Consider the following 15348-nt stretch of genomic DNA (forward strand, 5'->3'; position numbering starts at 1 on the left):
ATATGGTAGATTATATTGATGGGTTTTTTTTTTTTATGGTGAAGCATCCCTGCATCTCTGGGATGAAGCCTACCTGATCACGGTGGATGATTTTTTTGTGTTCTTGGATTTGGTTGCCAGTATTTTATTGAGTATTTTTGCATCAATATTCATGAAGGAGACTAGTCTGTAATTCTCTTTCTTAGTTGTGTCTTTTTGTAGTTTGAGTATCAGGGTAACTGTAGCCTTGTAAAAAGAGTTTGGCAATGTTCCTTCTGTTTCTCTTGTTTGGAACAATTTGATGTTATTGAAAATCTGGTAGAATTCTGTACTGAAAACATCTGATCCTGAGCTTTTTTTGGTTGGGAGACTTCTGATGATTGTTTCTATTTCCTCAGCAGTTATAGGCCTATTTAATTTGCTCATCTGGTCTTTAGTTTTGGTATATGATACTTATCCAGAAAATTGTCCATTTCCTTTAAGATTTCCAATTTTGTGGAGTACAGGTTTTAGAAGTATGATCTGATGATTCTTTGGATTACCTCAATGTGTGTTGTTATATCCCCTTTTTATTTCTAATTAATTTGGTATTTTCTCTCTACCTTTTGGTTAGTGTGGATAAGGTTTATGTTTTGTTGATTTTCTTGAAGAACCATCACTTTGTCTCACTGATTCTTTATATTGTTTTGTTTCTATTTTGTTGATTTCAGCTTTCAGTTTGATTATTTCCTGTTGTCTAGCCCTTCTGGGCTAGTTTGCTTCTTTTTGTTCTGGGCTTTAACGTGCTTTTTAAATTCACTATTGTGGGATTTTTTAACTTCTTTATGCAGGCATTTAGTGCTTGAACTTTCCTCCTAGCACTGCTTTCATTCTATACCATAAGTTTGGATATGCTATGTGGTCATTTTCAATAAATTTTAGAAGTGTTTAATTTCTTTATTTCTTCCTTGATCCAGTGGTAATTCACTTGAGCATTGTTCAGTCTTCATGAGTTTGTGGGCTTTTTGCAATTAGTGTTGCTGTTGAATATGAATAATTTTTAAAAGTACTTAAAACATTTAAGAATTTAGGATATCAATTTCTCATGATTAGTTTTCTATTTTTTTTTTTTTAAAAAGCAGAAGTGGGACTGAAAGTAAATCCTGGCAGCTTCTAAGCATCATAAAGCATCATCATCAACTAATTAATTATTAAAAGAGGAAGCATATACTTTTGTGTGGCAAACTGCACTTTGCTTTCATTACAGAAGGACCTATTAGGACAAGGCAGTGAATGCTCAACTTTTTCAAATGACATTTAGTATGTTCTCACCAATTGTTTCCTGAGCCAGAGATATCAGTGATGAGTTGCTTGCTGTCAAATACATCTCTCAGTGGTCCTTGGAGAATTTCATTAACTACTCCCTCTTCCATGTCAATCAAAACTGCCTGAAAAAAGAGAATTTAAATTTGGAATATTTTCTCTAGTAATTTATAAATTCAAGAATTCATGAGCTGTAAGTTATATTGTTCTTTTTTACAATTTAAGGTTAATTAAAATGTTTCTTCATGTAATCTATTGTAAGATTAAAGGCGTGCATCACCAACACCTGGTTAACCTTTCCTTTTCTTAAAATCAAAGACTACTAACCAACAACCAGAAGGGAAAGACAAACCACAGAGAAACAATTAACTCAAATTTTACTGCCAAGTTACAAAGTAAGAACCCTAGAAAATGCATCTTACTCGTGCTTTTAACGAAGATATTTTTCCTTTGGAAATACTGCTGCCATCACCACCCACTCTGAAATATAAAGAAATTGAGAAAGGGTCATAAGACTTTCCAGGACTGGTAGTGTTCACTTTCACTCTCCCCTTCTGTCATACTGGTCCAGGGGAATCAAACTCAAGTCCTCATCTTGGCAGCAAGCCCCTGGACCTGCAGCGCCACCTTGCCAGCCTCAGTGTCTATGTCTTTGAGGCATTTCCAGTTTTGTGAGATAAGTGGGTATCGTTCTTGTTTAAGTTATTGTTAATTAGCTATTCTGCTGCGGCCTACACATCAAATAATATAAGACTACATACCACTCAGTCTATTTCTAGAACCTGTGAATGAGCATAGCGTACAGGTCAATACAATTCACAAGACAGAGACCAGATGAGGAGCTGATTAAACACAGGTACAACAGGCCAGCAGTAAGTGAACTGTAATCCCCAGGTCAACGCCAATCAGTGCTTTGTTCAAGAGAATTTTGTTTAAATACAGCCACCTGCATTTGTTCATGTGCCTATTACCCACGAAGGCAGATGAATACCTGCAACAGACCTTATGCTCTGGAAAGTGTCCAAGTATTTGCTATCTGTTTTTTCATGCCTCCACTGTTGGTATATTCCTATTATGTTGTTAAAAAGGATTAATTTGATAGGCAGGTGTATACCAAGATGTGGTAGTAGCAGTTTGCATAAGAGGTTTTGGGTACCACACCTGTGGAACAGAGGCTGGAACCCACAGCACAGGAGAGAGATGTCCAGGTCTTCCTCTCCTCTCCAAACTCTAGACTGAGGAAATATACTGCTTTCATTTAAAAGTATATGACCCACAAGGTAGATGAGAATTGCATGAAAATCCTCAGACTGTCAAATATGTGATACATTTTATTTTATTAACTTGCAAAGAATTTGGTTTCATTATATCATTTTTCAAACACTTCTGCTTTTGTTTCTCTCCCCAAAGCTTCCTTCCTGCTTTCATGTCACATATTGACCTTCTGCCCCCACCTCTGCCTCTCTCTTAGTCCCCTCGCATGGCCTATCTAGTTCTATTCAACTATATAATAACTGAAGACACGACTATCAAGAAAGGAAGGCGTGGCAGTGAGCTAGTGAGAGAAGCACGTGAAAGGACTATTACCCAGACACATCTGCAAACACGTGACGAGGGAGAGGATATTGAGGGCCTCTCGTAAGCAAACTGCTCTAACACCTCCCTGTAGCAGCTCTTCTTCATGTGACCCCTATGAAAGGGTTGTTGGACCCTGAGGGGTCTCAATCCATGGGTTGAGAAACTCTGTTCTAAGGTCAAATAGTCAATAAAAACCGACCCATGACATGGTACCCTCAGTGAAAAGCTGAGGTTTCTCTGACTGAAACATCATTCCAAAGTTAATGCAATCTCTTTAAAGGCTCTTTTTGTTCCTTCCTGTCAAGGAAGCCTGCTGCTCGGCAGGTATGAAACCGTGACATGAGAACGATCTTCAGTCACATCAACAGACATGGCTGACACCATCACAGCAGGGGACTGCTTCCAGAACCCAGTAAGCAAGCCTTCCACTCTGCTGACCCAACAGGAAGGAATCAATGTCAATGCAGAGAAAAACTCTCATCCCCTTACCTGGTATCCACGTTCCTGAAGAAACTGCTCAGTGCATCGTCATAAATTCCTTTCTAAACACAGAGCAAATAAAGCATTTAAGTTTATTTTCTCCCAAATCCTTCCAATTTTAGTAATTCTACAGCGCTGAAAGGGCCACCAGGCAGCTCTTAGAAAAAGAAACCCAGGTCGGTTCTTCCAATTGCGTCTAAAGAGTAAGATACCAATAGAACACCTGGTTAAATTTGAGAGAGTGATGAAAAACGTATGCCCTATAGGACTGTACAGCTGGAACACCAAGTGAGAATTTTCTGGGATACTAGATCGTCTGATATGTTATTGAAAGACCCCCACTCAATATAAACAGCAGCTAGCAGCAGTAACGCCATTCTTGCAAGGCTTGAACTTTTGAGCAAAATATACACAAAAGCCAGGGCAGGGAAGTTCAACTTAGAAGACAAGGGCGGAGGGGCTAGGCAGGACGTCTGCGGTCAGCCACCGGGCCCCGAGCAATGAGGAATTAAGCAAGGGGAAGCAGCTCATGCCCTAGATGGAGCCAGAGTAGACAGTTTATCTGATTACTAGGTAAAACCTCAAATTGTCCTCGATGAACCTGGCCTTATATGAACTGACCAATTAAACCCCTGTAACTATGCGTCTCGCTTCTGTAGCCGTGCTTCTCGCTCCCCTACCCTATAAAAACCCACTACCCCCGCCTGAAGGCGCGCTAGTCCTTCGAGAGACTAAGTCGCCCCAGGTACCTGTGTACTGAATAAAGCCTCTTGCTGTTTGCATCCGAAGAGTGGTCTCGCTGTTCCTTGGGAGGGTCTCCCCAGTCTGAAAGGCTGCCCACCTCGGGGGTCTTTCATTATCTACTTTATAGCGCTTTCACCTATAGAGCCTACCGCCTTTCAAAAACGTTTTTTAAAAAAAAGGGAAGACCGCTGAGAATTAGGGACACCCAAGACCAAACTCTTTGGCCAGTGTCTTCTGCCTGTGACTTACAGCAACATGGGTTTAAAAATCAAACTAGCTACGTTCAGCATGAGAAGATCCTATGCAACTTATGATAAAGACATAAAGGCAATTTATGGCATAGATAAAATCGCTCAAATGAGATCAGCATGGTCTACACAGCGAGTCCCAGCTCAGTCGGGTCCCCGTAACGAGAGCCTCAAGTGACCCCCTTCTTCTCCGCTGGCGGGCCCGGGTGACAGGTGGGGGGCTCAGCGCGTACCTGGTTGACCGCCGCGTGCTCCCTCAGCGCCAGGTCCCAGAAGCAGCAGCCGATCTGGTTTCCGCACTGCCCGACTGCGAGGAAGAGAGAGAAGCACGTTAGGAAGACAAGCAGGTGCCTGGGCTCCGCGGCGACCCGGGGGACAAGGGAGCCGCTCACCCTGTACGACCACCGACTGGGTCATCCCGGCCAGCGGACAAGCAACGGGAGCACTCCCGCTCGGACTCCCGCCCCGGCATTCGAGCCCAAAGACGCGCTACGACGGGCGGCCGTAAGTCACGTCACCGCCGCAAGTAGCTACTGTCGTTAAGACCGTTTCATCGCGTCGCGGGGTTTCCGCGCAAGCGCATTTGCGACTAGCTGTTACCATAGCGACTGGGCCTCCGGCAGGTAAATCCTAACTGCCTTGTCAACATCTTTGGGCATCTGCAGCACCGGAGGCCCTGGTAACGGACGGGTAACTAGGTTTCGGAGTGGCATTTTAAAGAAGGGTCTTTCAAACCGATCCCGGGCTAGGAGAGGCGCACAGTCTTAACGGCCAGGGCCGCGGGTCGGATTCCTCGGGACGTTACCCTAGTGTCGTTATCTAACAGAAAACCAATGTCACGGAGCGCAGAGAAACCCCAGACAAATAGGCTTTTCCAAGAACACCCGGAGCTAGGTACACCTGACCCAATGGCACAGCTTTCAAAGGCCAACCTAAAACTCACTTTTAAGGTTTCTGGAGAATTCAAAAGCAATGAAGACATAAATCCAGCTTCTCAGGACAGCTGACAGTGTAGTTGAACACTCGCACGCTGTACTCCAAAGACATGACCTAAAATATTATGGGGCACTGACAAGGAGGGCAGTGGACAAGGGTGCAAGATAAAATAGATGGGTTCAAAGTTACGGCATTTGATGTATGTACATCGTAGACGGGATTTAAAAAAAATAGGGGGGTGGCAAAGTTTGAAAAAAAATCAGTTATTTCCAGAAACTGAATTTTTACTGACTAAATTAAATAAGATTTCACTTAACTAAATCAAGAATTTAGGCCGGAGAGATGGCTCAGTCAGTAAGTGTGGGGACCTAAGTGCAGATCCACATCGCTCACAAAGAAACCGGGAGCCTGTAATCCTGGGTTTGGAAGGGTGGAGGAGGGAGGATCCCTGGAGTGTAGCTTAACCTGTGAGCTCCAGGTTCAGCTGGAAACAGTGTCTTTAAAAAAAAAAAGTCAAAATGAATTGAATGATTAAGGAGAGCATTCCACTTTCACATCTTGCTTCCATACACACACACACACACACAAATCCGCAGGAACTCTGCTACCTTAATGAAATCAATACTTTTCCACAAACTACAAAACCTTTAGTCTTGATTTAATAAAATTTAAGTTATACTTGCTATTAATGTGTTGTGATATGAGCCACAATATTTGATTGGCTCAAACACTTTATTTTGCCACTAAGATAAATAATAGTTTGTTATTACACATTTTTGACAGATGAGAAGTTTGAAATTGTAGTGGCTAGTTTGTACATTCATATTTTGTTTGGATGTTTTACACTTTTATTCTTACATCTCGTAATTAAGGGGCACAGTTTAGTCAAGAAAAATGTGAAGTTGCTGGATACTTTTACCTGCTTATTGGGGAGCACACAGTCTGTGGTAAAGGTACAATCAGACACTTTGGGTCTTAAGGTTGAAATCCTCAAATCTGGGGCTTCCAAAATTTGCGAAACCCAGACAGATACTTAAGTTGTGCTGGGATTCAAGTGTCAACTCCTGTGTTCTGGCCTTTGTAGAACTTGCCAGTGCTGTACTTCCCGTCATTCTCTAGAAGTCGCGCAACAGCAGGAGCTGTAAGAGCATCCTTACGAGCTTCGCCAGTAACTTCAATCTGGAGGGAGACAGATGTGTCTGCTTAATAGCCAGGTGAGCTAGACCCTTCCACACCAGCCACACCAGGACCTTAGGGCAGGCACATAGGTTAGCCAAGATGGAAAGAGCTTAATGGCAGGTTGTCTGCAGTCTTACAAGCAAGAATTTTTTTTTGTTACGAAGTCATTGGGATTTGGGGGCGTAATTGTATTGGGGTAATAACTGATTATTACATAGAAGAAATAGATTCAAGAAGATTTTACATGGTGAGCATCAGCAAAAGAAAAAGTCAGCGATAGTCATGTAGATGGGTGTTATAAAAAGAAGGAAAGGGAGGGGAATGGGGAAGGAGGAAGGAAGGAAGAGGACGTGTTAAGATGGATGAGGCACATGATATGAGCTAGAATCTAACCTAAGAAGGAGGAAGGAGAATTTACATAAGTTCTTTGCACTGTGGAGCAATGGAAGAATATGATGAACACAGTACAAGATACTAGAACAATGTATTGAAAAATATAAGCCAATTTGAGATAAAAGAAATAAGGAAACCAATTAAAGAGAAAAACACCTTTAAGAATTAATGGACAGGTTTTAAAATCATGGAAAAAGCAGACTAGAGGAATGAAATCAAATTACTGATATAGAGAAAAGGCTTTGAGTAGTCACAAAGAATTCTGAGGGAAAGGTGAAAATTTTGAACTTATCAAAAATTATATTCATGGGGGAGCACAATGGCTCAGCTTAAGATTAGTAGATATCCCTGCAATAGAGAACACAGAGTACGCAAGGACAAACATGCTTAATGATACAAAACAATGAAAAGTGGATAAAAAGGATGCAGTAAATTCCACAGGAATATTTCTGTAGAACAATCAACATCAATAACTATATCATGTTTAAGTTACACAGTTTTCAGAATAAATAATTCTTCAGGTTTTTTGGCAAGAAACATTGAGAAGAAGAAAAACCAATTAGGCTGCATTTATTGATGGATAACAGGGCACATCTTTATATCTGTCTGTAATGTTTCAGCAATTGTTGGAAATTTTATCCTAATCCAGGGTGAAATTCATTTAATTGATTTTTAAAAATGAAATTAAAGCCAGCAACTGAAACATCAATTTTAGAAGTCAAACATTGTGACATGGTACAACCCCAAGTTATACTTACTTGATACATGCTAAGGGGTGACAGTAAGAAAATATTAAAAGTCATTGGGTTATTTTGTATAATTAAACCTCTATGTTTCTATAAGAAGCAGAAAAATGTGCACACACAGTAGAGACACTGCAATTAGTAACCTGCAATCTCCAACCTGAGCTAAGGTGTCGAGTGTAGATGGCGTGTAGAGTGCGTAGTGTGTGCATGGTGTGTGCTTAGAGCCAAGGCAACCGTGAGAATACACAGCCCAGGATAGGCAAGCCAGACACACGACAAGCTCATTACAAAGTGTGCACACTGTGTGCTCAGAGCCAAGGCAACAGTGAGAATACACGGCTCAGGATAGGCAAGCACTGCCAGACACATGACAAGTTTATTACAAAGTGTGCACACTGTGTGCTCAGAGCCAAGGCAATGGTGAGAATACACAGCTCAGGATAGGCAAGCACTTCCAGACACACAACAAGTTCATTACTTGCTTGATTTTAATTTATGATTGTTGTATGTTGGATGGTTGTCAAATATTTCATTTGGTTACATGACCCGACTGTTTAAGAAGCCATTGTCAGGGGGGTGGAGAGATGGCTCAGCAGTTAAGAGCACAGCCTGTTCTTCCAAAGGTCCTGAGTTTAGCCGGGTGATGGTGGTGCACGCCTTTAATCCCAGCACTCAGGAGGCAGAGGCAGGTGGATCTCTGTGAGTTCGAGACCAGCCTGGTCTACAGAGCTAGTTCCAGGATAGGCTCCAAAACTACAGAGAAACCCTGTCTCGAAAAAGCAAAAAACAAAAAAAACAAAAACCAAAGGTCCTGAGTTTAATTCCCAGCAACCACAGATCTGTAATGAGATCTGGTGCCCTCTTCTGGCCTGCAGGGATACAAGTAGGCAGAACACTGTGTACATAATAAATAAATCTTTTTTTTTTTTAAAGCCACAATCAAGCACATACGGTAGTGGAAACACTTGGAAATCCTCTCCAGCGTTGCAAGGAGAATAGAATACATTCAGAAGAAATTATAATTCTATGGCTTCCCAAGTTGTCATTTAACTAAAATTTGATCTTGTGGTCACTTATCCACATTTATTCTTGTACACTGTCCCTTCTGAATCCATCTCTTGTGTAACTTGACAGTCAGTAGTGTTTTTACCAGGCTTTCAGATCTACTCTTTTTTCTTCCTGGAAAGGACCTTTGCTTACGATGCTGTTTGCTCCCTCCCTAACCAACCAGATTTCTTTGTCCCATCCCTTTCTACACAGTTAACTCCTACTTATCTTTTACATTGAGATTGGCTAATCTCATCTAGAGTTTATCTAATCTGTAAACTCCACTAGAGCAGAAACTCTATTTGCTTTTGCTCATTTCTTTTTAATATTTAACGTGGTGTAGCTCATGGTAGAGTCTCAGGGGGAAAAATGTTAGATGGACAAATCAAGTATGATAATAGGCCTGTTTTATTGACTACAATCTTTATATTGTATTTCATGAATATGTTATTTAAAGGTCATTATTTGGGGCTTATGGTCAAGAGAGCACATTTGGAGATTTCACAATCCTTTTGTTCCTTATTTATACTTACATATTATTGCTTGTGGATACTGCTGTTGATCAAACCCACTTGGTCTTCTGATATATTACTTAATCTTGCCAGTTTTCACCAATAAGTTTGTTATCTGATTTAATTATCCCACCTGCACAGGAAACTTGACACAACCCATACCAAATAAATTGCTGAAATAGCACTAAAGGGCTTAAAAAATAGCAGCCTTGAAGATACTCTACTTTGTGGCTTTAATGCCATTTCACATATAAACTTTTGGTGATCTGTTTAGAATTTCAGAGTTAACATCCTGTTAAATTCATATCTAGTTTTGATGCCCAAACCCATCATATTTCCACTGTTACCTTGTCTCAAACATACCAACTTCAGCTTTGTTTGGCATCTTAAGAATCTGGTTAGATGACAGTCATGAGCTAGCTAACAATGGGCAGCAATTACTTCAGCTGTCTGACTGACACAGTAACTTAAACTTAGTTTTCTCTAAGATGAAATTGTGATCAATGTATTTACATGTAGCCCTCGTAAGAGAAAGAAGATAGAGGTAAGATTTTTACCCAACATGAACTTCACTCCTAGATAAGATGCCAGTTTTCTGTAAGAAGTTTTGAAGCACAGCAGTGAGGACTAAGTATAAACGCAGTTACCAAGACTTCCGTAAAGCTAAAGATTGGCTGGCTTGAAGGTTAAACTAAAGCACTTCAAAGTAGGACCAACGTTGAATGGCACAGCTGTGGCTACAGATGCCCAGAACAGGGGTGTGTGTGTGATATGGAGTCCTAAGGGTAGGACTCGCAGGAAAGAAACTCTAGCACAAGGAACTAGATTAACAAGTTTGTATAAAATGGAGTCTTTCCTTCCCAACTGTCATTCCCTCCGTTTGGGAATTTCAAGGCTGTCTGGATGAAGCAGGAGAAAGGGGTGGTCCAGGCATGACAAGAAATGGCCCAGGACGTGAAGAATTCCAGGTAAGAAGAGATTCAGAATCTCTTCTTAGCCTTTGTGTTGAGGCCAAGTGCAGAGACACAGTGAACCTGGCTCTGAGTTTCACGACTCTGAGGTGGGAGAATGGTGTAGAGAGACTGGGGGACTTGCTGTTGATTGGTAGGGGAAGTCTGGGAGGTGGTGATGAAGAGGAAATGTGTCTCAGGTGGGGAGAATCAGGAGTGTGATTTTATGCAGATTGATTAGTTATATGTCTTTATAGCTTAAGATACATAATGTCAAAAGTAAGGCACTGACAAGAACAAAACTCTGAAATACTCAGTTTTTTATTGAACAGGCATCTTGTTACCAGAGCTGTGAACTGAGATGTTCCATTCATTAGCAGGCAGGAAGCTATGTGAAAGAATCTTCTGATGTCATAATTTCTGGGTGTCACTGGAACATTTGATCGTCATTTCCTTGGCAAGTCTATCCTTCTATGGAAAGTCAGTAGAAGCAATTGATTTATTCACCTCTACAGGAATCAGACTAGGCCTATTTTGGTAAGTCTATGTTTCCCTGAGCTTAATGTTTATACATATAGTGAATTTAAACCACAGGTGACTGTGTTTATACAAGATCATCAATGAATAAAATCCCCTTTCTTGATAATGGTCACAGTCTACTAATCAAATTCTTAGAGCTGAATACTTTAGTTTTATTATTACTTCCAACGAATACTTATTTTGAATAGACTACTAGGCATAAGAAACACTTTAAAGGCATTTTCTTGTTTCCTATCCCTTGTGTATTAATAGTTAAACATATGTAAATTAAATCAAGATAGAGTTATTAAATGTCCACTATGTGCCCAAACTCTTTTAGCTATAAAGGATTAAATAGTGACAAAGATGGAGAAAGAATGATTGAGGATATTTTAAACATTTTTAAAAATGATTAGGGCAGTGCTTTGCAATGGGGAGAAGTTTTGCTTCTCTCTACCAGGAGATATTTGGCAATGACTTTCTTTCTTTCTTTCTTTCTTTCTTTCTTTCTTTCTTTCTTTCTTTCTTTCTTTCTTTCTTTCTTTCTTTCTTTCTTCTTCCCTCCCTTCCTTCCTTTCTCCCTCTCTCCTTCCTTCCCTCCCTCCCTCCTTCCCTCCCTCCCTCCTTCCCTCCCTCCCTCCTTCCTTCCCTTTCTTTTTCTTTTTTAAACTGTCAAACTCTGGGAGAAGGTTGTTGTTGACATCTGGAGGGTGAATACTGAAGAACATTTTACAATGCCTATGACAGTCTAACTTTCTCCAGCTTAGAATCATTTGATCTCAAATGTTCATAGCACCATGACTGAGAAATCCTGAATTGGAATAATTAAATTATAACTGTTACTAGACCTGGATGGAGGTGGATGGTCCTTGGACTTCCCACAGGGCAGGGAACCGTGATTGCTCTTTGGGCTGACGAGGGAGGGGGACTTGATTGGGGGAGGGGGAGGGAAATGAGAGGCGGTGGCGGGGAGGAGGCAGAAATCTTTAATAAATAAATAAATAAAACACAAAGAGAGGTCTATGAAGACTTAGACAATAAGGGTTATGGAAGAATTCTTCCTCTAAGGAAGGAAAATAAAAATTCAAACTTAGTGGATAAATTTACTCTAGCAAGTAAAAGGAGTGACCAGTGGGTTGTGGAGAGTTCCAGGCACAGGAAACAGTAGGTAATAATGAATTTATTTATGTACATGTATTGCATATACTTAATGTTTCCCATTTACATGAGTGTTTAATAATGCTCAGTATCTACTAAAACTGTTATTACTGACTGAACACTTACTATGTGGTGTGGGAGGTCCTCTGTCTATGTGTTGCTTTTTGGTTAATGAATAAAGAAACTGCTTTGAGCCTATAGCTGAGCAGGGCATAACAGAGCCTGAAAATTAAACTGAATGCTGGGAGAAGGGAGGTGGAGTCAGAGAGGAGCCATGGAGCTGCATCCAGAGACAGATATGTTGAAACCTTGCCTGTAGACCACAAACCTCATGGTAAAATGTAAAAACTGGAAATGGGTTAATACTAGATATAAGATACACACACACACACACACACACACACACACACACACACACACACACACACACAAGTAATTGGCCAAGCAGTGATTTGAATAATATAGTTTCATAGTTTCTGTGTGATTATTTTGGGAGTCTGGGTGGCAGGGAAAACAAAAATAGTGGCCTCCTACTACAACTATGTGTCAGGCATTGTATTTCCCACGATTTATCTCCTTTAAACCTGTTATTCCCTGAAAGCAGATATTATTGTTAATTCTTTGGACAAGTTGTTAAGTGCTTTTACTTAGATCATGATATTGGGATGTCTCAGATTGCAGTGGTAACTCAGGAACCCAACTCTCCCAAGGCCAATTGCTTAACTTACACACTATAATATAGGGGGTGGGTGGACTAAATGGTTACAGGAACAAAAGGATTATCTAAAAGTATTTGAATGGGTAGGAAATTCTTCTCAAAGAAAGCCTACCTTAGTGGAGAGGCATGGAAGACTCAAGCTTGCTGATGTCAATATGGGTAGGCAATTTGATCTTTTCTTTCCCCACAATAGAGACATCACTGTTAACCACAGGCTAACCACAACATAGGCACAATGTACTTACACTACTTGTACTTATAAACTTTAAATTGTTTATAAGGGATATTTGTATAACAAAGACTCAGAATCTTCAGATGTCACCTTCTGAATGTTTTTGTAAACGTATAACAAAATTGTAGCATTAAAATGTCAACTTATCTTTGAATGATAAGCACCACCGTTATTCTAACTTTGTATTCTAGGATTTCAGTGAATTATGCCTTTTCGGTTTGGGACCCAGCCAAGGAGGTTTCCGGTGGAAGGAGGAGATTCTTCAGATGGGCTGGAATCAGGCCTGAGCTCCAGTGCTGCCTGTAATGGGAAAGAGACATCACCCAATAGGTGAAGTCTGATTGTATTGCCAACTGAGGTTATGGGTATTGGCTATCATCCATATGAACTCTGACATTTACTATTAGCAAGAAAAAATTAAACCTAGGAATTCAAACACTGCTGTTATTAAATTATTACCAACAGAGCCCAGGTTAAACAGTTTATATTTCATAACTTTGTAAGTCTAGACCAGTCCTTTCCCTACCCCCATCAATTTTTATCTAGATTGTGTCTCTAGTCTCAAGATCAACATCAAATCACCAGGATAATTATGTATAGGATATTGTTCTAGGTACAAGACTACAAATGTAAAAAAGATAGAGACCTCAGACTTGGTGTCGCTTGGATTAGATCACTGGCTGAGACAACAGTAGAGGCGAAAGCCCTGTGAGTGAAATCCTTTACAAAATCGAAACAGACTTTTGCAAGTAGGATTTGTCTTGCTGTTTACCACAGCAACACCACAAACAATACACTGTGAGTTCTCTTAGTGGATGAGAGTGTTAAGGGTCACAGAGTCAGGTCAATACTTTATGAAATTGGCTACATTATCCAAGGCTGATTGTCTGATGATTATCAGAAAAGGAACTTAGTCACTGGAAGCATTTTGAACTGGTGTCATCTAAGGGTTCTTTTAACTCTGAGATTCTACCCACATTTGAGCACTATTTTGTTAACTTTCACTCCACAAATTTTTTAGTTTTAAAATTACTCAGTCAAAGTGATTGAAGTCTCATTTCTGAATTAATTTTCATACTACAGTCACATGCATTTTTGCCATTTAGTAATTACTGCATATCCTTGAAAATGAACATCTAGAGCATTAATTTTATTTTATGAATTTTCTATAATTAAATATATGGCAATAGTCATATTTTCTTTGCTATGTACATGTAGACTCTCATTAGAACCTCTGTGTTATCAATTTCTGTGACATTTGAAGGCCTCAGTGAGAATTGAAATAGTTGAAAAGATCTTTTTTTTTTGCTTTGAAAATTATTTTCTATTTAGTATCTTAACTCTGTTTCACTTGCCCTTTCATTCAGGCAACTCCGAAGATGCCCTGGAAGTCATTGCCTGACAATAACTGATGTTCCCATCACTGTCTATGCAACAATGAGAAAGCCACCTGTGCCAAGCAGCAAGGAAATGCATCCCAAATAGCAGCATTAAGTCTCTGTCGAGGGTTGACTAGGGTCAAGGGTAATGGGCCGGTATCATCCTGTGGTCTGTCTCGTAAACAAATAAAGGTGGTGGCACTACTTGCGTGATGCCAATAGCTGAGTAGTGGATTTTAATAAAAACAAAAAACGTGGTCAGTAGAGCACACACGATGAGAAGCCATTGGCTGCATCTGACAAGGCAGACTACTTCACGCGTCCAAAGTCCTGCTCACAGCAGAGTACTAGTTCTGAAAATTCAAGATAAAGCCTGATCCATGATGGTCATAATTCCAGTTTCTCAGAGCTTATACAGAGCGGAGAGGTATATGAAATTTCATCAGCTAAAGAGAAAAGGCCATGCATAAGTGTGGGCTCTGAGTCCTGCCTCTATAGGTCTAAACTACCTCAACAAAGAGACAATTTAATTCTACCTGATCTTGAACATAAGATGGGACTCAAAGTGGTCCCTGAGTAACACAGTTGTCAAGTAAAGATGCAACACTTCTTAGAGAAAGGAAACTCAGTTTTGACTGAGAGTTGGCCAACAGTAGGAAAAGAATGCAGGCAGGTGCCAAGAAGGCCCCAAGAGCTCATCCGAGGGTGAGAATGATTAGTACTTCAACCATTGTAAAAAGTCCTTCCCCCCTTCTTCTTCCTAGCTATTCCTCCCTCCTTGCCCCCATTCCTTCACTTTCTCCCTTCTTTTCTCTTTCTTCCCCTAGAGATCCAACTCAGGGTCTCCCACATGCTGGAAAAGTACCCTACCACTGAATTGCACTGCAAACTAAAAAGATCCCAAGTCCTTGGTCCTTGCCACAGTGAGAATGGGGCTAGACTCCATGGTGAAGGCTGCGAAAGGGAAGACTGATTTCAGGGAATTTTGCTGTGACCAAGTGTGAGGAGAAGAGATAAACAATGATATTCTCAGAACCATGTTTTACAACTCAACAGGAGTCACGTGGAGGAAGGAGAGAACTGACTCCCACAGGTCATCCCCTGGCCTCTGCACACACATCAAAGCATACATGGCCACACATATGTGTACTTAAATGTAATAAAAAGCAAGAAGCAGAGAAATAATAGAGGAAAACAGTGGAACCCAAGCCTTTTCTTCACATGATTAGTAAACCTGATAAACGTCGA

The 15348-nt window shown here is 40.5% G+C and overlaps 2 protein-coding genes across 10 annotated transcripts in view; one reads left to right on the forward strand and one right to left on the reverse strand.

Annotated features, from left to right (window-relative positions):
* The window catches only part of Tube1 (tubulin epsilon 1), a 20662-nt gene extending 15828 nt beyond the window's left edge, over nt 1–4834 (reverse strand). For 5 of the 6 annotated variants that reach the window (XR_012907436.1, XR_012907435.1, XR_012907434.1 and 2 more), the window contains exons 1-5: nt 4724–4834; nt 4565–4638; nt 3349–3401; nt 1704–1761; nt 1291–1406 (exon numbers count right to left, since the gene is read on the reverse strand). Coding sequence is in view for 2 of the 6 variants with exons in the window: in XM_075945355.1 (XP_075801470.1) it covers nt 1291–1406; nt 1704–1761; nt 3349–3401; nt 4565–4638; nt 4724–4748 (326 nt within the window). In the remaining 4 variants the exon portion in view is untranslated. Of the gene's footprint in view, nt 1–1290; nt 1407–1703; nt 1762–3348; nt 3402–4564; nt 4639–4723 lie in introns of those variants that run through there. The other variant, XM_075945383.1, reaches the window with a different exon arrangement.
* On the forward strand, nt 4826–14294 carry Fam229b (family with sequence similarity 229 member B). 4 transcript variants are annotated; one of them, XM_075945415.1, is made up of 5 exons: nt 4826–4954; nt 6352–6481; nt 10427–10631; nt 12913–13051; nt 14089–14294. In XM_075945415.1, the coding sequence occupies exons 4-5, from the start codon at nt 12927–12929 to the stop codon at nt 14204–14206; spliced, it is 243 nt and encodes an 80-aa protein (XP_075801530.1). In that variant the 5' UTR covers nt 4826–4954; nt 6352–6481; nt 10427–10631; nt 12913–12926; the 3' UTR covers nt 14207–14294. The 4 variants fall into 4 exon arrangements, with proteins under 4 accessions (XP_075801530.1, XP_075801522.1, XP_075801541.1 ...); XM_075945407.1 differs by having other exon boundaries at nt 4946–5010; XM_075945426.1 differs by having other exon boundaries at nt 4946–5010; nt 10472–10631.
* Nucleotides 14295–15348: the final 1054 nt, after the last annotated feature.

This window comes from Microtus pennsylvanicus, chromosome 1, assembly GCF_037038515.1.
Source record: "Microtus pennsylvanicus isolate mMicPen1 chromosome 1, mMicPen1.hap1, whole genome shotgun sequence".
In the NCBI taxonomy this organism is placed as follows: Eukaryota; Metazoa; Chordata; class Mammalia; order Rodentia; family Cricetidae; genus Microtus; species Microtus pennsylvanicus.

Excerpts from the sequence above, each read along its gene's own strand:
- Fam229b (XM_075945415.1), top strand. The coding sequence starts at position 12,927 with ATGCCTTTTCGGTTTGGGACCCAGCCAAGGAGGTTTCCGGTGGAAGGA. Across the intron at positions 13,052-14,088 it reads AAAGAGACATCACCCAATAG|GCAACTCCGAAGATGCCCTG; the intron begins GTGAAGTCTGAT and ends CCTTTCATTCAG.